This window comes from Syngnathoides biaculeatus, chromosome 16, assembly GCF_019802595.1.
Source record: "Syngnathoides biaculeatus isolate LvHL_M chromosome 16, ASM1980259v1, whole genome shotgun sequence".
NCBI classification, from domain to species: Eukaryota; Metazoa; Chordata; class Actinopteri; order Syngnathiformes; family Syngnathidae; genus Syngnathoides; species Syngnathoides biaculeatus.
This window is the reverse complement of record NC_084655.1, coordinates 5,173,252-5,196,669: the sequence shown is the minus strand read 5'-3', so window position 1 is coordinate 5,196,669 and position 23,418 is coordinate 5,173,252. Positions and strand designations below refer to the sequence as shown.

The 23,418-nt window shown below is 47.2% G+C and overlaps 1 protein-coding gene across 1 annotated transcript in view; it reads right to left on the bottom strand.

The window, feature by feature from the left end:
• si:dkeyp-72e1.9 (syntaxin-binding protein 4) overlaps window positions 1–3,203 on the bottom strand; it is an 84,435-nt gene extending 81,232 nt beyond the window's left edge. The window contains exon 1 of the mRNA XM_061846367.1: window positions 3,052–3,203. Coding sequence (XP_061702351.1) covers window positions 3,052–3,098 — 47 coding nt within the window. The 5' untranslated portion in view covers window positions 3,099–3,203. The remainder of the gene's footprint in view (window positions 1–3,051) is intronic.
• Between the last annotated feature and the right edge of the window lie 20,215 nt (window positions 3,204–23,418).

The window sequence follows — 23,418 nt, the reverse complement described above, 5'->3', positions numbered from 1 at the left end:
TGTTGTTGTATGAAAATTATTTAATTACAAATGTCACAATTGTTTACTGTTTGGCATTTGGTTGAACAAATGGTTCAGGCAGCAGCAAGTTGTTTTTTTTTTTTTTTTTTTTTTTGCCTTTCCAAGCGAAGAAGGAATACATGACTAGTGGATAGGGAAAGTCAATCAAAAAGAAATGTGGTCAGTTATGAGTGCCTAGCAAGCATTTTAAACTGTACTGATCAATTTGAACCAGCATGTTTTGAGAAAGACTTCACTGAAAGCATTGGTTACACAGAAGCAGTAGTGGAAACCATCTGGTGTGCCAACTATTTTTTCTACGACCATCAGGAACTCAAACGCCAGCTAGAGAAATAAATTTCACATCAGGCATGGTGCAGCCACAAAGCGGCGCAAACAAGAGGTGAGCATTTCCTTGTATATACCTGAGATTCTATTATAGTTACTATGCACTGGGGAGTAGGAACAAAATACCCACGCAGTAGTTTTCAGTACTGATGTCGTTGCTTTCACCTGTATAAGAAATCACCAGATACGGCAAAGACTTTGTGTGTGGTGTGTTATAACACAACTCAAACGAGGGACACAAAATACTATATATAGAAATACTGCATGCTATGTAAAAGCTTGTGCTGTGTCACTGAAACATAAGTTTGTATCAAAATATACATGGGAATGGGTAGTCATCCTCATACAGTATCTTTACCTACATTGATAGATTGGTTAATTACATTTAATAAAGATGTCAGTAGCCCTTACCAAGAAAATGTTGGATATGTCTGGTTTAGAAGCTCACCATTTATTTCTGGATTAAAAACAATTGCGTTAAATTTATTAACCTTTTAATTTCTATGAACGTTACAAGGAATTTCTGTTATTTAATATCAAAGCTAGGAACTTGAATTTTTATGTAATCAAATCTCTCCCCTCAAGTTTCTCACCACATTTAACTCAATTTGCACAAAGTGTCTAATACTGTCGGATGTAAAACATGTTACTGAGCTCCCACTGATGGGGTAACCTGACGAATACTGTGAAGGGATCAGTAAAGTTGAATTTGGCAACCCAGTCCAGATTAGGAGCAGGTACAATGTAAACTCCAAATCTGTTGTTGTTATTTGATTATCATATCCACCTTTTGAGGCAAAGTGTGAGCATTACACACTAGACATAAAAAAAATCTGAACCAATATGTTAACGCGAACGATTCTGGAAGAATCAGAACATCCTGGTCCCAAACAATTCTCAATACTAGGTGGCTAACTCTACTTAATATGATGCTAATCCTTTTCTGTAATATGTGTTGGACAAAGCCAAATAAAAAGCAAAACATTTAGATTTCATCTTTTGATGCCTGCTGCACTGGGTCATATATGACATCGTGCATGATAGAAGATCAAATGCTGACATTTTGTTTCACTGCACTGGTAAATTTTCTCAAATTTTGGTGGGGTTGAATTTAAACCTTTTTTTTTTTGTGCTTGAAATGTTCCACTATATTATTAGTTCCTCCTGATTTTAGATGTCAATGAAATAAATGATACTTGAAAAATTTCATTTGCCATTTCATTGTGTCCTCTATTAGCCTCATTATTTCACAGCCAGTCGTGGGAGTATCAGACTGTTGGTTACAAACATTCTGCATCTGAAATATTGATAATTCTCCTTGTCATTCTTTTGGCGCTCACACAGAAAAATGTTGTTTGGTAGTTAGGAACACACCAATGCATGGGCATCAGCATGGGATGCTAATATGAGCAAAACTATATTTATAGGTAAACACACATATCTAAAGTATATAAAGTATATAGACAGACAGATAGATAGATAGATAGATAGATAGATAGATAGATAGATAGATAGATAGATAGATAGATAGATAGATAGATAGATAGATAGATAGATATAGATAGATAGATAGATAGATAGATAGATAGATAGATAGATAGATAGATAGATAGATAGATAGATAGATAGATAGATAGATAGATAGATAGATAGATAGATAGATAGATATTGAGGTTGACTTGATTGTATTGTAGTTCAGGGTTTTCACTTATTTTTGTGCATTTCATTCATGTTATTATTAGACAGTTAACATTCCAAACAGGAGCCTGCCGTCACTTCACGTCGACCAATGGCGTGTGTGATTTGATCATAGATGTGCTCATACAGTAGACCCCCCCCCCCCCCGCTAAAAATTTTGTTCTATAGAAATCTATAGAATAGAAATCTATAGAATTTCTATATAGAATTTTTATAGAACAACTTGTTCTGTAGAACTTTTGCTGTGATTTTCTATAGAATGTCTACAGAACAAAAATGTTTCTATAGAAATTCTATAGGACTTGGGTCTTAAAGTTCTACAGTTCTTTAGAAATTCTTTAGAATTTTTTTAGCAGGGCAGTTTCGGACCTGGAGTATGTCACCTAAAATCTAATCAAAGAAAATCGTCGTAATAAGGAGATAACTGTTCGCAATTGGATAAAATTGTGTACATCACTCCTCAGATTTTAGCCAAAGCTGCTCGGTGAAATCAAGACTCAGTTTACAACCCCTCGCTGATAACGATTAAAAGGCATGTCCGCTCACCGTTTGTGGACATTTCCAAACAACAGACATGGTACTAATTAAAAAAAAAAAAAAAAAAAAAAACGCTCGACAGACAAGTCAGCGTAAATGTTGAGTTGACGACAGATGGAAGAGTTCAAGCAAAGAGGAAAGAACGAGAAAGCGAGCTGCTGTTTTTACATGTTATTCTCAATAATAATATCTACAGAACCATTGTTCATTTTCCAAAAGAGAAATACTTCGCGAAATGACTGACTGGATTTTGAAGTTGAGCTCACGAGTGCATTTTTTTCTGATGTAAACGTTTGTATTAAAAAAAATATGTATGATGGAATAAAAATGATTCCGTTCTGATCTTACGTTTCTGTAACAATTGAACTAAACATATTTCTTTTACCACACAAGAAACGCGCAGTTATCAAAAGTATATCCATTAAAGTACTCGGTCATATTAGCAGTACAGTATGTTACTGCTTTTACCTGCTTATGATGACCGCTCCTTTATACATGACGGAAAAGGTTGGCATCTTGTCATGGAGCCAGTTTCTTAGGACGGACGTTCGCTCGCTCGGTGTATCGGGACTTCCCCTGCCTCAGCTTCCAACCAGCCGCCGCCGCATGGCACAGGCTGCTTTTCGTCTCCGGATCACCAGCACCACAACACAAATGTGAACATCTCCCACCTTCACCCGCACTTCTCGTCTGTTACGTCATTGACATCGCGGAAAATTAAAAACAAAAACAAACATACTCAAAGGAGTAAGGGGTAACCAGATTGACAGCACAACTCAATGGTAATTTCATATTTGTTGAAAAATTCCTTAATTTTGAGGGGAGGAACACCGCGAAGCAATTTTCAATTTTCTATATCCAGTATCGTTTCTGAATGAAGGATTATTGTGAGATTTTATCAAATCCCTATTCAGATATGTGTGAAGTAGGTTGTTATCTACTATTCCCTAGGTTTCAGAAAAATGTCCCCTCTTCTTGATTAGATGGAGAGGTTTTTCTTTTTCCATTTACAGCTTTTTATTATATTTTACTGCATGTCCTTTTTAAACAAGCTAGAAAAGTCCATCACCATAACTCATTTGGTTTAAACATAAAACATTAACCACAAAAATCACCCCGAATACTCAAAAATGGTTTGTTCCACCAAGTCTCTCACACCTCTCCCCTACACTTTATGCTACAATGATATACTGAGGTGTTTAGTAATGTGCTCCATTTACTCGAAAAGTAATTTCAATTACCACAAAGTAATTTTATTTGAGTGTTTGTGTGAAGAAGGATCGTTTCTTTTAGTCAGTTATAATGATCAATTAGCCTTTTGCTGCTTTTATTTAGCCATACATACTGCGGGATCCATTTTTAGACTCCATCTTCAATTGACCCCTCCGTACAGGGCACTTAACCACGCTTCCTGAAGTTACGTCACCCCACGCTTGCTAACCTCAGACAAACAATTAGCAAAAATGGCGTCGCAGGAAGAAAAGACGAGAGCGAAATTATCCAATTTACCAACTGATTTTTCACTCGCATTCTTTCCAAATAGTGAAATATCGTTTAAGAGCAGACAGCAGGGCTTCAAGTATTTCAGCGAGGGATATTTCAATGGTATACCCATGCATATCGACGGAGAAACCATCGATATTAGCGCGAGATCTTTCCGGAGTCAGAGGAAGTGTCACGGACGAGACTCGGGGGTGGACCCAAATGCACGACTCAGGAGAGAGGTAAGCAGTGCGGAATAAGCCTTTATTCGTTCCAATGTCGGTTACCAGGGAGTCAGTCCAAACAAGCAGCAAGATCAGTAACGGCAGGCTTACGGGGTAGGTCGGGAGACAGGCGTTGGTCGGTACACGGGAGGTAGACGTCAGGAGTACGGTAGTGCGGGAACGAGGCATGAGAGGCAACGATCTAGCAGAGTAATAGTCGTCCCCCGGGTCCTATATGTACTGGGTCTTAATCAAAGGTCATGAGGCGCAGGTGTGCACCTTCAGATTAGCTGGCCACGCCCAGCCCTGGCTGGAATCCAGGAGCATGACAGAACCCCCCCCCCCCCTCAACGGCCGGCTCTGGACGGCCCAGAAGCATCAGGGTGAGCCGCGTGAAAGTCCCTGATGAGGGAGCGTCCACGACGAAGCGGGAGGGGATCCAAGAGCGCTCCTCCGGGCCATATCCCTCCCAGTCCACCAGGTACTGGACCCCCCTTCCTCTGCGACGGGAAGACAGCAACCGGCGCACAGTGTACACCAACCCACCGTCGACCATGCGGGGGGGCGGGGGGGATTTGAGCGGAGGAGCCAGCGACGATGTGCGATTCGGGCGAAGTCTGCTGACGTGGAACGTAGGGTGCACCCTCATCGACCTGGGCAGTTTCAACGAGACGGCGACCGGGTTAATAACTTTGGAAACCGGGAACGGGCCAACGAACCTGGGAGCAAGTTTGCGGGATTCCGTCCGAAGCGGGAGATCTTTGGTGGAGAGCCACACTCGCTGTCCCACTCTGAGCTCTGGTGCGGCCCTCCTCTTGTGGTCTGCTGCGGCCTTGTAGGCGCTGCTCATGCGCAGCAGTGTCCTCCGAACTGCTTCCCAGGTCCGTCTGCAGCGTCGCACCACGGCCAGGGCCGACGGAACTGTGGATTCTGTGACCAGTGGAGGAAACAGGGATGGAGGATACCCATGCACGACATGGAGTGGAGCCATACCTGTTGAAGCGGAGGGTAGAGAATTGTGGGCATACTCCACCCACTTGATGTGCTGGCTCCATGTGCTCTGGTCCCTGGATGCCAGACATCGAAGACCGGTCTCTAATTCCTGGTTAATCCTCTCAGTCTGGCCATTAGACTCTGGGTGATGACCCGATGTCCGACTTGCTGAAGCGCCGATGAGGTTGCAGAACTCCTTCCAGAAACGGGCGCTGAATTGCGGACCCCTGTCCGAAACGATGTCCTGGGGTAGGCCGTGGTAACGGACGACCTCGTCTAATACCAACTGGACTGTCTGCTTGGCCGACGGGATCTTCGGAAGCGGCACGAAGTGGACCATTTTGGAAAAACGGTCCACTATGGACAGCACCACTGTGTTCCCTTGAGAAGGCGGCAGGCCGGTGACGAAGTCCAGCGCGATGTGTGACCACGGACGAAAGGGGATGGACAGGGGTTGCAACTCACCAACAGGCCGTAGGCGGGAAGTCTTATTGGCAGCACACACCGGGCAGGCGTTGACGAACTCCCTTACGTCCTTGCTGAGGTTAGGCCACCAGAACCTTTGTTCGACCACTGAACGTGTCTTCGCCATACCCGGGTGGCAGACCGTCTTGTTGGTATGGGCCCAGTTGATGACGTCTCCCCGCAGAGATGGGATGACGAACAGGCGGCCCGGCGGACAATCCGCGGGTGACGGTGTCTCTCCCAGAGCCTCCTTCACCCACGACTCGATCGCCCAGGTGAAACCGGCCACGAAGCACCCCGCTGGCAGGATAGTAGCGGCGTCTGAATTCGTGCGCCCTCCCTCGTGGATCCGCGAGAGTGCATCTGGCTTGCCGTTTTTGGAGCCTGGGCGGAAACACACCTTAAAGTGGAAGCGGGTGAAAAATAGGGCCCACCTGGTCTGACGGGCGTTCAACCTCTTTGCCGACTTCAGGTATTCAAGGTTCTTATGGTCCGTGAAGACAACGAACGGTACTTGCGAGCCCTCCAGCCAGTGCCGCCACTCCTCCAACGCGCTCTTGACCGCCAGCAGTTCCCTATCTCCCACGTCGTAGTTCCTCTCTGCCGGGGTCAACTTTCTTGACAGGAACGCGCACGGGTGGATCCTTCCATCCCTGGGACTCCTCTGCGACAAGACTGCTCCGATTCCTGAATTTGATGCATCCACCTCCACCACAAACTGGATATCTGGGTCCGGAATAATGAGATCGGGCGCAGTAGTGAAACTTGCCTTGAGCCTGCTGAAGGCCTCCTGGCAGGTCCCGGACCAGTCGAAGAGGGTATGTGGCGAGGTGAGCGAATGCAGAGGAGCGGCCACGGAACTGAAGTTCCTTATGAATTTCCTATAGAAATTGGCAAATCCCAGAAACCTCTGTACGTCCCTCCTGTTGGTGGGGGTAGGCCACCGCAGCACCGCGTCGACCTTCCCGGGATCCATCCGCATCTCTCCCTCAGCCAGGACGAAGCCCAGGAAGGACACGGATGCCCGATGGAACTCACACTTCTCCATATTCATGTATAATTGGTGCTGCTGCAGACGCCGGAGCACCTCTCTGACTTGTTGAATGTGAGAGGTTAGGTCTGCTGAAAAGATGAGAATATCATCCAGATAAACAAAGACAGATCTGTTCAGGAACTCCCGAAGCACGTCGTTAATGAAGTTCTGAAAGACGGCCGGAGCGTTAGTCAGTCCGAAGGGCATCACCAGATACTCATAGTGCCCTGTGGGGGTGTTGAACGCCGTCTTCCACTCATCCCCTTCCCGAATCCGCACCAGGTGGTAAGCGCTGCGCAAGTCGAGCTTGGTGAAGATCCGGGCTCCCTGGAGGAGTTCGAATGCTGTAGAGATAAGCGGCAAAGGGTACCTGTTCTTGACTGTGATGTCGTTCAGGCCTCGGTAGTCGATGCAGGGTCGCAGCGTGGAGTCCTTCTTCTTGACAAAAAAAAAAACCCGCACCGGCTGGTGAGGATGAGGGGCGAATGAGTCCGGCTGCCAGCGAGTCCTCGATGTAGTCCCTCATGGCTTGATGCTCTGGTCCGGTTAAAGAGAACAGTTTCCCTCTGGGAGGAGAGGTGCCTGGCAGGAGTTGAATCGCGCAGTCGTATGACCGATGTGGCGGCAGAGACTTTGCTTTAGATTCAGAGAAGACCTCCCGTAGGTCATGGTAGCAGGAGGGCACTGCGGTCAGGTCCAGGGCGGTACTAGGTTCTGTTAGCCGAACCGGCGCAACTTGAATACCCCTGTCTCTCCGAACAGCGACACAGCGACTGAGACAGTCCTCTCCCCAAGTCTTGATCTGACCCGTGGCCCAATCTATGTGCGGATTATGTTCTTTGAGCCACGGGCTCCCCAAGATGATGTCGCCACTACGTGAGTCGAAGACATGAAAGCTAATACACTCCGAGTGAGCGTCCGGAAAGCTCATACGTAGCGTCTGAGTGCGATGTGTAACCCGACAAAGGAACTTGCCGTTGGCGGCATAGGCGTGACGAAAACGTTGCGTGGGAAAGGTTGCTGCCCCCAGCTCCTCGACCACGCGGGGATTTATCAGATTTGCTTCCGACCCAGAATCAATGAAAGCCGTCACAGAGCATGAACGGGAGTCTGTTCCCAAGGTGAGGTGAAGAAGGGACCTCCCTGACCCCATCGCGGTGTACCGCACACTCACCGGAGTAGCGATCCTGATGTCAGAATGCCCTGGTCGAGTCGGGCAACGGGCGATCAAGTGTCCCAAACGCCCGCAGTAAAAACAGCGTCCCTCTCGTCGCCGACGTAAGCGCTCCTCCGCTGAGCTGCCAAGCCCCTCCACTTGCATGGCTTCCGGTGAAGCTGACAACACGGGTGGCCGGGAAGCGGAAACAACCGGACTGCGACTGTCCCTCTCCTCCTCCCTCAGGCCCTCCATCTGTCTCTGCACGGTGAGGCGCTGGTCCACCTTGAGGGCCAATGTGATGAGGGAGTTAAGCGAAGGCGGAAGATCCATGGCGACGAGGTGACCACGGATCTGTGGGGACAGTCCCTCGTAAAACGCGTCATGGAGGGCTTCCTCATTCCAGCGGCTCTCAGCAGCCCGAATCCGGAACTCGATGGCGTAGTCGGACACGCGGCGACGCCCCTGGCGAATTGTCATGAGTGACGATGCCACCTGGCGTTCCAGAGCCGCATACTGGAACACCTGGGTGAGCGCGCAGACGAAGCTCGCCCATGAGCGGCAGGTCTCCGAGTTATGGCTCCACTCGGCGGTGGCCCATGCCTCCGCCCTCCCTGTCATGTGGGAAATGACGAAGGCGATCCGGGAGCGGTCCGTGGGAAAAGCGGAAGCTTGCAGCTCAAAGTGGAGATCGCACTGCGCCAGGAAGGGCTTGACGTTACCGGAGTCGCCTGAGAACCGCTCTGGTCGAGAGAGCAGAGTGATGGTGGCACGGGGAGGCACAGGAGCGGCCGCGCTAGCTTGGGAGGCTAGCCACGGTTGCTCCTGGATCTGGTGAGTCATACCCTGGAGAGCAGCCTCTTGCTCACCCTGGCGTTTGCCCTGCACTTGCAGCGCACGGCGAATGGCTTCAGAGTCGGCTGGGTCCATGTTCTTGGCTAGATCGTTCTGTCACGGACGAGACTCGGGGGTGGACCCAAATGCACGACTCAGGAGAGAGGTAAGCAGTGCGGAATAAGCCTTTATTCGTTCCAATGTCAGTTACCAGGGAGTCAGTCCAAACAAGCAGCAAGATCAGTAACGGCAGGCTTACGGGGTAGGTCGGGAGACAGGCGTTGGTCGGTACACGGGAGGTAGACGTCAGGAGTATGGTAGTGCGGGAACGAGGCATGAGAGGCAATGATCTAGCAGAGTAATAGTCGTCCCCCGGGTCCTATATGTACTGGGTCTTAATCAAAGGTCATGAGGCGCAGGTGTGCACCTTCAGATTAGCTGGCCACGCCCAGCCCTGGCTGGAATCCAGGAGCATGACAGGAAGACTGAGAAGCCACATAATATAATATATTATAACCCAAAGACGAATTCGTCATTGACAGTTTCCTATTTTCATGTTACCTATCACATATGCAGAATCTGTATGTGTATCTGTATAGCCGTTTGTGAACCGCCGTATGAAGGAAAAGAAGAAGGTGAGGCTTCATTTACGAGTTGTTTCTCTCGTTTTCTTTGTGTAACGTCACGCGCTCCCCTCAATAATTATTCTTGAATCAGTGCCAAACCTACATAAGTCCCGACTGAGTACGACAATCACTACTTTAGTGTCCTCAAACATCCTTCCTTCAGTCTTGGTGTCTCGGTGCACGTCGAAGGCTTTTAGGACTCACTAGTCCGGTTTAGCTTAGCTCGATAGCCGCCAACAAAGAGACCTATTTGTGCAGTCAGGTCCTCGCGAAGTATCGCTCAACACAGATCAAGTGTGTCAATCATTCACACGTTGCTATGTTATGCAAGCGAAGAACTGCTAATTCAATTATATGAGACATGTATTGAAAATCAAATATAGTGCATACCTTCGTGCAAACATATCTGTTCCGGTTGATTTTAGATGGATTCAGTTGATCATGCCGTCTTCCACAGAGTTTGATCCATCGAAGACATTTTTCGAACTCGGTCTTCGGTTTTGGAAAGGGTACGAATTGAACTCCACCAACTATCCTATCGGGATACCTGTCGTCAGTATTATAAAGTCCGTGAATACACCTCTTAACCATATCTATTGTTAAGGAACCCAAATACGTGATAAAACGCTAACAAAAGTTATACTGGACCATACGACTTTGTCTGAGGTAACGGCGGACGCCGACAAAGGGCGTGGTTTATGCAGATCTCTGGCCTCTGATTGGTCAGCGACCCGGATGATGCAATTTCTACGGAGGGGTCAATTTTAGCATAGGGCACTTGTTGCGCCAACCAAACAAACAGGAACGCATAGGTTAGCAGACACCAATTCACCAATCAGACGGCATAAGTCAGTCACATGACCTTGCACATCGCTACGCAACCCAATAAAATTAATCATTGCAAGGGGGGAGGCCGAACAGTGTGTCTAAGACCAAAAAGCAACATCTTTGTCATGTAGCTCTTAAATTGTGATTGTCCAAAATTGGATATTCCAACCCACTGCTAACGTAAGAAAACACCCGTGTCATGTTCTCGTTCTGTACGAATTTTGCCGTCTTTGTTTTTTCTTTTTCTTGCCGTTTCAGTTTCCTGGCTGACTGGTGGTGAGCGGGTGCTCCTGTTGCGGACCTGGTGGCACTGGACCTTTCCGACCTGTCAATTACTCGTACAATAATAGCCAATCAGATAGCCGTATTGTCTTAAAGGGGAAATCCAGTGACTTGCATGAACTATGTAACAAATTGGTCATGTAATATGTACTCTATTTTGACATTGTGATGTGAAATCCTCTTTCATTTAATAGTGTTTTGAGAATTTTTTTATCGACAATTACAGATTTTCAGGGGCGCTGCCATTTTCGCGAGTCACATGACTTACGTGAGGGGATGTGACATGTAAGGTGTTGGACTAAAGGCATCATTCCGCAGGAAGAACCATCTGAATATTCAACATTAATTACAGCCACATGTTCAAATGTCTCTAGAAGTATTCCTTTGTCTTCCCGATCAACCGATACTGCTATTTCTTCATCAAATGAGGATAAATCCCAGAAATCAGTGCTGGGAATAATGTAATCGAACCTTTGGTCCGGCACCTTACACATCACATCCGTGCACATAAGTCATGTGACTCGCGAAAATGGCAGCGCCCCTGAAAATTCATAATTGTCGATAAAAATCTTATCAAAACACTATTAAATGAGAGCAGATTCAACATCACATTGTCAAAATAGAGTACATATTACATGACCTATTGGATACATTGTTCATGCAAAGCACTTGAGTTCCCCTTTAACCCCTGGCTTGACACACTCCTCTTTCGTCATGTCCCACAAGCAATGCTGGTTATCAGTCGAGTGCGCTTTGAAAAGTTAATGCTACGCACAAAATGGTCCTCAGATGTGCTTGGGGAACGTGCAATTCTGATGAAAGATATACGGTTAGGTTACAAGTGGCCCGGTTGATTCATTTTCCAAAGCCTAAAACACAGTTGAAGAAGTGTCTACGATGGATTAAGGCTCGCAGAAGAGCGCACGTACAATTAAGTGTGGACAATATCAACAAACACAAGGCTGTATGTTCGAAGGTAAGGGGGAAGTAACTTCTCTGAGTTTGATTTAATTGTTTTCAGTGCTTTATACATTGTCGGAGAACAACTTTCACTTTGTTAGCGTATTACTAACGTACTGAATGAAGTGTGTAATGTTTTATGCCGAAGAGTCGGGTTAGTGATATGTAAATGCGGGATTTCATGCAAGAGAAATGTTTATTTGCCTATTTGTATCGCATCAGACTTTTAAGACAGAGCACTGGGTTCCATTACGAATCAAGTCAAATGAATACACCCCACTCACTTGTAAAGACTACAATGATATTACTTGTGATCTTTCCAAGTAAAAATTACTCACCCTGCTTTACATGGACAGTACGATTCCACTACTTTATCCCGTTGGATTTCAATATGAAGTTTGTGAGGCATCAAACTTTTTTGCATCAATAGCCAACGTTTCGCTGTAACTCTGACATTGCGTCCTACCCGTCCAGAATCTTAATTCCATGTACATATCCTTGTCATGATCCTGCCGCTCCAGCCGGGTTGTGCGGGTGTCCGCGCAGTTGTGCTGATTGGAAGGTGCACACCTGCGCCTCATGCAGCCTGATTATGCTGTGTATTTATATGACCCCGATGACGACTGGCCTGCGCCAGTTCGTTGAGCTTCATGTCCCGTTCCAACACTCTCGTATCCCTGATCGACAACCTGTGTGTACCGACCTTCGCCTGTTCTCCGACCAACCTTATAAGCCTGACTCCTTTGATACTTCTGCCTGCTTTGATTGTTCTCCCATGTACCGACTCCTGCCTGCCCGCTCATCTGCTCTCTTCGCCCGGTGTCCCAACTACCGCTGCTGCACCTGACTGCCTGCCCGATCCCTGACCACGATATAATAAACGTGGCGAAGCTTCCAGCCTAGAGGGAGGAGGAGCCGCCAAATCACGAGGCGTTCCGCCGCAAAATACGGGCGGAGATAGAGCGGCAGAGCGCCGAATTGGCGGCTCTCACGGCCCAGGTCCGGCAAGGATTGCCGAACCAGCCGAGCTATGCTGACGTCACAACTGCAACGGACTCGCTGGTGATGCAGGTTCGTGTGGCAGTTGGAACTGACCCGCTCCCGAGACACGCCCACGTGTCAGTTTCGACTGATTCTCTGCCTACTCTCGTTCACGTTGCCGTGGAAACAGACCCGCCCCCTCGCCATGCGCACGCTGCAGTGGGAACGGACTCTCCACCTTGCCAAGTGCAAGTCGCAGTGGGAACGGACTCGCCACCTCGCCAAGCACACGTAGCTGTGGAAACTGACCCGCCTCCTCGCCATTCCCACGTCGAGGTTTTGGCTGTTCCCAGCAGAGCTCACGCGGCAGTTGGAACTGACCCACTCCCGAGACACGCCCACGTGTCAGTTTCGACTGACTCTCTGCCGACTCTCGTTCACGTTGCCCTGGAAACGGATTTGCCACCGCGCCACGCCCACGTTGCTGTTTCAACGAATGCACTGCAAGCTCACGTGGCAGTGGGGACCGACCCGATGCCGCCTCACGTTGCTGTCCAGGAAGTGGCGACGTCTCCACAGCCACTTCTCGTCCGTGCCTTGGAGTACCAGTGGCGACCGGTCCGCGATCGCTCCCCGTTCTTGCTCTGTCGGCGACCGGTCCGCGGTCATCCCCTGTTCCTGCTCCAACGGCGACGGGCACGTCCATATGTTCCCGTCCAGGAGGTGGCAATGGTGCCACCACCTTCTCATGCTCCTGTCCAGGAAGGAATGGCACTGGCGCCACCTTCTCACGTTCCTGTTCAGGAAGGGGTGGCACTGGCGCCACCTTCTCACGTTCCTGTCCAGGAGGAGGTGGCCCTGGCGCCGCCTTCTCACGTTCGTGTCCAGGAGGTGGCGATGGCGATGGTGTCGCCGCCTTCTCACGTTCGTGTCCAGGAGGTGGCGATGGTGTCGCCGCCTTCTCACGTTGCTGTCCAGGAGGAGGTGATGGCGATGGTGTTGCCGCCTTCTCACGTTGCTGTCCAGGAGAAGCTGGGGAGTTCTGTGGAGCCACCCCGGAGCTGGAGAGACTTCGGGATGGCTGTGATGGTGGCGGTCATGGCTCTGGTCCTTCTCTCCATCACCCTCTTCGCTCCTGAGGGCTCCCAGCCGCTTCAGGACCTGGCCTCGTTGGTGACCAATCCAGAGGTGCCTCCTGACCAAGTGACCAGGCCCTGGTCGTCTCGCAACCACGGCGTTGGAGGTTCTCGTCCGGAGCAGTTGCCTGCCTCGGCCTGGTTCCTGCTTAGTCGTTTGGTTCCTCACAGAGGTCGCCCGCCCGAATCGCTCCGTGGGGACCCTAGTGCTTGACGTCCGGGTCGTCCTCCTGACCTGTCCACCCGGACGCCTTGCGTTTGGTGGCCTGGATGGCCACCAGACTGGGGTTCGGGGTGGTGTGCCCTCCTCCGGACCCCCCGTCCCCCCACCCCTGCCTGTGTTAATTATTGTCTGTTTTTTTCGTTTAGGCACGTCTGGGAACCGTGCCTTTGAGGGGGGGTACTGTCATGATCCTGCCGCTCCAGCCCGGGCTGTGCGGGTGTCCGCACTGTTGTGCTGATTGGGAGGTGCACACCTGCGCCTCATGCAGCCTGATTATGCTGTGTATCAGCTGGTTATTTAAAGTGCCACTGACACCTAAAACATAAAATTGTGTATGTTTTTAACCAAAAGTAATCATCCGGAATGGAGTAATCCGTTTTTCACACAGCAAGTCATCTCTCACCAGGGAGTCTCTCTCGGATTTTGTGTTGAGGAAGACCCAAGAAGTGAAGTTTTTGCAGTAGCGGGGTCAAGTGTTTATATTGGTTTATACCTCTTGTACCTGCAAAAAAATTTAAAAAAAATTTTCAGCGTGTTAGCCAAAATGCCAGCTCATTGCATTGCTAGACATTGCTTGAACACTCGGGAGAATGGATTTACCCTTTATAAGTTTGCAAGAGAGAGGTCTTTGCGAAAAATGGATTGCACAGGTGCAAAGGACAGTATTGAGCTACTAAAAAAATAATAGTTGTTGGGACTAATATGTTTTACAATTTATAGCATATGTTATGTGTTAATTTTGAATAAATCCCCTTGGTCAAACCAGCAAAATATAACAAAGCATTTATATTGCGTTTAAGACAATTTAATCACACACAATACAATACAAAACAATAGCAAAATGGAAGTACAAAGACACTTTAGTAGCGTGTAACACGGGCTAACTAGTCAAAGGACATATAGTCACCACCCGAACTCAAACAACTTGTCCGAAAGCAGCAGTAATAAAATGCTCCTTCCGCGTCCGATGACGTAATCCTTCTCTCAGAAGGGAACAAAAGATCCGTGTCATATCCCCACTGGCTTCCGTTAGCCGCCATTACACCCGACGCGGAGGTGGGTCAGGCCGAGAGGCTGGTTGGCCCGTGCTGTCGGACCGCTGACGTGGAGGAGAAAGGAGTCCACCCACCACCACCACCAGCCACTGGTGCCTGGGCACCCCTGAAGTAGTTACTTAGCCCGGCATAGGTCCTCCTGAGTACGCTACGCACTGTTGGAGGACGCTTTTTTCCTCCGCGTGTTCGTTTAATTTCGGGTAGTGAGAATGTTGGTTATCCAAATAAAGGCTGGAGACGATGAACAGTTTCTTCGAAGCTTTTTTACTTACAGAATATTCTGGGCACTTGTGAGTTACAGACAATGGCTGTAGAGAGCAGATCACAAGTGCGAAGATACAGAGAAAGCACACATACTTTATTTTGTCAGAAGGGCGGACCATGGGTGGTATCAAACCTGTGGCATGACATCGGGGCTTTCCACTTATACAAAGGGTTTCTTTCTCAACCGGTTCTAGCTGGCAATGGATTATTACAAAGTGCCCAGTACGCAGTTCATGAAGGTTAGCCTACGTGCAAAGATGCGCTCAAGAACACATCTGGCTACAGAGCAGAGCCCCACTGAGGACATTAGGAAGTTATGCAGTCATGACTAAATATGGGCATAAGACATACTTCAATACACAAGTCATTTTGAATATTTGATTGGGTTCCTCATCCTCCTTGTCCGTCTGTCGGGGAGTCTCTTGTCAGAAGTGATCTGTATATTGTCTAATATGGCTCAAAACAATAAGGTAATAGGGCCGCAGTCACTTCACTTGCTTCTGAGATGTTCTCTTCTTCGGAATGAGCTTCAGTCTCAGAAGGGGTGTCGAAAAAATCCAAAAATCTCTCTTGTTCTTCTCCCATTGCATGTGGCACAGGGCCATCTCAATGGCAACTGTCCCAGTGTGACATCTGGAAATGACGTTGCAGAGAATATGGCCTCCAGTGCGATGTCGAGTGAGACTTCTGCAACTTTGCGCAATAATGACACGCTCTCTGGTCATTTTTTTTTCCCGAATAGACATTGAAGTGAATAATATTATATGTAGTTTTCATAATATCTATTTTAAAATTTCTTGCTCTCTTCCGTTGGCATTGGCTTGAGTACTGGAGTATCTGTTGTAGTACCTTTCATGTTCCACCCGAGCCCTGAGTCACTCGTATTTTGGTCGGGTTAGAATATCTTTGGTTATTGTTTTTTCCCTGGGTGTCATCTTTCAGCTGTGGCTCCATCCACCTATTTGATTTAGAACAGGATTATTAGTGCTTGGTTCATGCTGACCTCATTATCAGTGTTTCCTATTGCTTGTACTGTTACTGGTTCTGCTCATGTGTAATGCGCACTATTATTTTCCCTTCCTCCTTGTATGTTATTTACCACTTTCCGTTATTAAATTGAGTGTACGCTACCAAACTGCGGGTCTGCTATTAGGGTCCATATTCTCTGAATGTTACGTAAAACCAAGCGGTAAATTGCAGACGTTTTTTGCTGAGGGTGAGGCAGAATTAGCACACACAAAATCACAGCCACTAAGTATGGTCAGCAAACCGCTTCTTCATGAAGTCGTTTAAGTGAACAAAGCAACAAATTTTTCTGTAGGGTCCAGTGCATGATGTGGTTTTTTTCATGTGCTAATTAAAAAAAAACCTCACAAGTTGCTCAAATTATTCATTACTTGTGTAATTTGTCTTCATTGAGTACTTTCTTACTCAAATATTAGTCTGACTACTTTTTAGTTATTCTAAAGTAACAGTGCTCTTACTTGAGCATAATAGTTGCACTCAACCCACCTCTGTTAATATGCAGTTGTGGTGTAATTAGTTGCGTGGTTTAAACCAGGTTATATGGGACATTTATTAACTTCTTCTACTCAAGACTAACACACTCTCATTACCATTGCTCAAATGCACTGCTTTTAACCATAGCAAAGTTTTTATGTTAGGAGGTGGGTGCCTTTTTTTTTTCAAACTAGGAAATATTTCAGGTGATGAGAGCCAGTGACGATGATAATGTTACCTGAATACACCCTCAATACCACAAAGTAAAAGCCCTTAGCAAATCCTCATAGACAGCAACTTACAGTGTGCACATGTACAATGGTGGGAAAAATAGGGCTCCTTACTGTTCTTCCAGATGACAGGGCAGAGCTTTTTAGACAGAAAGTGTGGAGCACAACAATAATTTGCATATGCCCATTGGGAAGATTAGCTCCGCCTAAGTCAGTGCAAAAAGGGATGGCAACTGAATGAAATACAGTCCCTTTGAATTATTCAAACTAGGCTATTAAGGAAACACATCAGGACCTCATTATACTGTGAACACATGACAGAAGTGACTTTAGACAGACTAGCCTCACATCTTGGACGCTACACCAACATTGTATGAAAAATGAATGAGGATTAATGTAACTGCAGCTGCACTAATTCATCACCCACAAATACTTTGGATACTTTGTACTTTGCATACTTGTTTATTGTACAATATTTACCTCTCATCCATTTAATTGCTGTTCAATGTAAGATGTTCCTGTGACCCTTGTGAGGATATTTGGCTTGAAAAATGGATGGATGAATGTAAGCTGTATTTTAGACATAAATAGAGAAAATACCAGAGAAGATTGCCATTAATTTATTGGAATGTTAAAGAAAAACACAATATGGGGATGTATATAATTATCAGCATATAAAATAACCAATATTGGAATTTGTGTTTTTAGGTCCATATTTTACAGCACTATGATAAATAGTGTTAAAATAATAGCAGTCCAATGTTACTAACCACATTAATCCACTTTTTTAGTATTTGTTATTGCTACATGTCAAACAAGTTACTAGTAGGTGCAGTAGATTCTCAGAAAACTAACAAGATCCAGTATTCAGGATATACAGTAAAGACTCTTAAGGCTGTGCAACTGGGCAATTTACTGTTTTACTGCATTTACTGCAGTTTACTTCTACTGTATAATGATCCTGATATCAATGATAAACTATCATTTGTATTCAGTGGTTTTCGCAGCTTATGGGAATCAGTAGGAGAACTGATAAGGAATCGGAATGTAAGCGAGTGAACTGCAACCTAACCTAACCTATGTGGGTGGGAGGCAGACTTCAAACTGAACTGATTGTCAGCCTATCATGGGGCTGTGGGTCTATAGTTTGGCCTTTATTTATTCAAATTATTTCACAGACATTTATGGGCCCATTGTTCAAATTTCCAGATTACATCACACGATCTTTGACAACGAAAATTAGAAATTGGACAGAGAAAGAGAAGAGTTCAATAGTATCACTGTCAATGCCTTGGTGATCACAGTCCTTAAACCTTCTGCACATTGATAAAAAATATCAATCCATGCTTTGTTTGTGCTGGTTTCCAGATGGGTTGCGAACTAAATGCTTTCCATGAGCTTTTGGTTTGGGTCACTTGTTTTTACTTTGATCTGCCACTGGATTACGCAACATGAAATCCAACATTTAAAAAAAATCTAATACCTCGAGAAGCTTAAGAGCTCTTCAAAGCCTCTTTGCAACATTTATTAAGAACTGAAGGGTGCTCTTAACAACACTGCCTCTTGGATTTGTTTTGGCACACTACCACAAGAAATCTTTTCAGATGCAAAATATTCCTCATGAGCGTCAAAGAGAGCTCTGACAGAGACCGTAACAAGGATCAAAACAATTCCTTCTTGATTGGTTCTTTTCCTAATGAATCATGCTTAGTATTTATTTCAATTTATGGTGTCCAGAGATGCATAAGACATTCAAAACTAAACAGAATTGTTCAAGTTGTCTAATTTGAGGTTTCATCTTTCACGTTAGCAGGCGTCATCAGTTCATGTTCAAAAACAACACAGGACCGCTCGAGTCTGAGGGGATGGAACATTTATCTTCTAACACCGTAACCATTATTGGTTTGAGTCTTTTGGGATGCAAAACAAGAATCATTTATAGTTGAGAGAAGCCTCTCCCACTCAGTCATTTGGGTGATATCAGAAAAGCTTTGGAAATGCTGGAAAGAACACTGAATTAAAGAGAAAGAACGAGAGATGGAAAATGTTTGTTTCAATTTTAAACAATGCCCCATTTTTAATGAACATGCATTAGTAGTATGAGCAGCAGAAGTGACACTTTATTGTGGAGGCAGTGTTTCAGTGCGTGGCAGCATCTCATTCGCTGGCAAAATCCAGTTTGTCCTTTTTTTTGAGACAATCTGAATCCAAAGGGGTATCAAGCTCAAGATGAGATATAGCAAACTCTGTCCTCCGAGATGATGCTTTCTTGAAAAACGATGTTTATCAGAGACAACCTCCAGAAATTGAGAGTGCAAAGAATGATTTGACCTGCCAAGACTCCTGACCCCAACCCAGCTGAACATTTGTGGGATGAATTGGGAAAGGTATTCTGGTCAAGTGATCATTACAACATCATTGGCTGACAAGCGATCACTCCGAGTCATCAAGTCGTGATTTCCAAGTCTCACTAGAGCCGTTCAGAACTGAGTGTGAAGCAGCTCGGATGAGAATCAACACTTCCAAATTTGAGACCATGGTCCTCAGTCGGAAAAGGGTGGCGTGCGCTCTTCAGGTCTGAAATAAGATCCCGAAATCCTTATGGAATACAAACCCGTTAGAGCTCTGAGATCAACAAACTCTAGTCAAATACCGGAGTGCGGAGTCCAAGGCAAGCGTTGTGAAGCAGCATTTACCCATTATACTGCACAGAAAAAGTTCCCACAGAGGGGATGACAGCCCCAATTGTGAATGTTTTAAACTTCCAGGTCTCACTCACAATCACACATAGGGGTAATTCAGAGTCTCCAATCAATGCATGTCATTAGTATATGTGGGAGGAAAGCGGAGTGCCTGGAGAAAACCCACGCAAGCACAGCTGCGCCAATTCTCTCTATTTTGCTCTCTCTCTCAGGTTTATATATAGCAGCTCGGTTGCACAGCTGTAAAGCGTTGGCCTTAGAGTTCTGAGGACCTGAGTTTAGTACCCAACCCCGCCTGTGTGGAGTTTGCATGTTCTCCTCCTGTATCGGTTTTCTCCTGGCACTCTGGTGTCCTCTCACATCCAAAAACATGCATTAATAGGACACTCCAAATTGCCCCGAAGTGTAATTGTGAGTGTGACTGTTATCTGTTTTCATGTTACCTGCAATTGGCTGGCAACCAGTTCAGGGTGCACCCTGCCTCCTGCCCGTTGACAGCTGGGATAGGCTTTAGCACTCCCGTGATCCTTGTGAGGATAAGCAGCTAAGAAAATGGATGGATGGATGGATGGATATATGTATCATCTGGACTAATAGATTGTACAATAATACATAATAACAATAACATTTTTTGGACACGCACAATAATGTACTGCACTGTGATGTTTTGTGGTGCACGGCAGGGCTGAGCTCAGTGAGGCTGCCCTTGTGAAATATTTAGTCTCTCAGTATTCAAACAACCAGTGGGTTTATCCAAAGGGCATAAAATTGTGTCTTCCACCTTTTATTTACAACATCCACTCCTACAAAGATGTGTTATGATTAGTGTATTCAACGGAAAGAACCATTGCCCGCACTCTTTTATATGGATGAGATTATTTATTCCCAAAACAGCTCAAACATTTGGTTTCAACAAAAAAACTGTCACTGTCATTCCTCTACTTTCCCTTACTTCATATATTATGAAAATGTACACATCAACATCTTATTATACATCTAATCTGTCACATCACATCTATGCCGTGACTAAACTAAAACTGTGGTTGCTTGCGTAATTGATAGAAACCTCACTTCAAATTAGAGCGAGACCACTGTTTGTGCAGTGGACAAAGCACGAGATGGGGATAAAAGCAAAGCTTTATGTATGTTCACTTTACATTTTGACAGAAATACAATAGTTCCACCTCCTTGATGGCTCGCAACTTTAAAGTGATTCAAAATTGAGCAATTTAAAGGGTTAAATGTCAACCCTCATCGTAACTGCACCACTCTGATGTATAGTCATACATTTATCAAAGTTTGCAAAATTTTGAGGTGTTGAGGCAAAATGTTGAGGATCCAAATACAAAGATGCAGAGAGGCAAGGTAGAAAGGCAGGGCGGTGTTATGGTATTGAATTAAAAAAGTCGCCGACAGAGCAGGAACGGGGAGCGACCGCGGACCGGTCGCCGACAGAGCAGGAACGGGGAGCGACCGCGGGCCGGTCGCCGACGAAGCAGGAACGGGGAGCGACCGCGCGCCGGTCGCCGACGAAGCAGGAACGGGGAGCGACCGCGAGCCGGTCGCCGACGGAGGAGGAACGGGGAGCGACCACGGGCCGGTCGCCACTGGTACTCCAGGGCACGGACGAGAAGCGGCTGCGGAGACGTCGCCACCTCGTGGACAGCAACGTGAGGCGGCATCGGGTCGGTCCCCACTGCCACGTGAGCTTGCAGTGCATTCGTTGAAACAGCAACGTGGGCGTGGCGCGGTGGCGGATCCGTTTCCAGGGCGACATGAACGAGAGTCGGCAGAGAGTCAGTCGAAACTGACACGTGGCCGTGTCTCGGGAGTGGGTCAGTTCCAACTGCCGCGTGTGCATGAGTCTGTAACGAGTCCGTCGAAACTGACACATGGGCGTGTCTCGGGAGCGGGTCAGTTCCAACTGCCGTGTGAGCTCTGCTCGGAACAGCCAAAACTTCGACGTGGGAATGGCGAGGAGGGGGATCCGTTTCCACAGCTACGTGCGGTTGGCAAGGTGGCGGGTCCGTTCCCACTGCAACGTGCACTTGGCGAGGGGGCGGGTCTGTTCCCACTGCAGCGTGAATCTGCGTCAGCAGCGAGTCCGTCGCCGTTGCGACGTCAGCGTAGCTCTGCTGGTTTGCCAGTCCTTGCCGGATCTGGGCCGTGAGAGCCGCCAATTCGGCGCCCTGCCGCTCTATCTGCGGCCGCATTTCGTGGTGGAACGCCTCGTGATTTGGCGGCTCCTCCTCCCTCTGGGCTGGAAGCTTCGCCACCAGCTGCGGGTCTGCCGGTTTCGCCGTTGCCGTCGAGGAGTGGGACGACGGTGTCTTAGTCGCCGTGCAGCGGGAGGCACAAAGGAGCGCCCGGCCGGGGTGTCTCCTCTGGCTGCCACGCGGAGGTCCCCGGTAGATGGCCAAGCGGGTTCCCACAAACGGGTTAGTGTACTCGGACCTACCGGGCGAAGACGCTCGGGTGCTGGAAACGCGGGGAGGTGAAACAAACTGACTGGGATGAAAGACCGGGCAAAGAGATTCATAATCAAAATCATCTGAGTCGTACTCAGGCAGCCGGTCATACAAATCAAGGTCCTCCTCATATTCCAAAAAGTCAGAGTCCAGAAGAATATGAGGAGCCGGACAGGTCGTGGTCGGGACGTATTCATAGCTCGCTGGCGGAGGACGTCATGGATCCTACCCGGATCGGACAGGCTTTGTCCTCTGGCAGACGGTCAACCTTGCGTCGGTCCCGGCGACGCCGGGTCTTTCCTGCTGGGTCCTGTTTTCGCCAGATCGTTCTGTCACGACCCATCGGAACGGGAGTAGGACCCAAATGCAGGACTCGGAAGATGCAAGGTAGTTCGTGGAGAAACGTTTATTATTCAGTGGTCGCGGATCAGGCAGGCAGTAAGGTGGAGCAGCGGTAGTTGGAACGTCGGGCGAAGAGAGCAGGTGAGCGGGCAGGCAGGAGTCGGTACACGGGAGATCGATCAAGGAAGGCAGAAGTGTCAAGGGAGTCAGGCTTACAGGGTCGGTCGGAGAACAGGCGGAGGTCGGTACACACGGGTTGACGATCAGGGATACGGAAGTACTCGAACGGGGCATGAAGCTCAACGATCTGGCCCGGACCAGTCGGCATCGGGGTCATATAAATACACAGGATAATCAGCCCGCATTAGGCGCAGGTGTGCGCCTCCCAATCAGCGCAACCACGCGGGCACCCGCACAGCCCGGGCTGGAGCGGCAGGATCATGACAACTACGAACTGTACCACAGACTGTACGACTTGGGAGCTTCTGCTGGAAAAATGTGTATTGTATATAAAAATGAAACTTCACTGGTTGCTTCCGGTCTTCAAACTGGTAGCAGCTTAAACAGAAGGCTCTGACCAGCACGATCGTAATTCAATAAATCCTGCTGATTTTGGATCGAATGTTGTAAATACACAAAGTGGGATGCTCCTGGCGACGACTTCAGTGTAGTAGAATCACAATCTGTGCAATCTTAGTACGCAAATTGGAGCCATATCGTTTGCGTCGAAGGTGCGCGGCCTAAGTTAGCCTAGCTTAGACCGCTAGTAACAAAATGTATCTGTTTTCTAATATTTACTGAGGAGGAAAACATCAAATGCTAGTAACTACATGTCTAGCAAAACCTACGTATTGTATACAACGAGGATAGTGAGTACTCATAAGAAGTTGGGCGATTGGAAACGTGAAACTTAAACTTGCTTATCGGCCTAGTATTCCTTAGCTTAGCTTGCTAACAACGAGAGTCGTTTGTGATCAATTCATGGATGTTGAAGAAACATCGAACGTGAGTAACTTCATAACTTGCAAGACGTGGGCTGTGAGGACTAGGA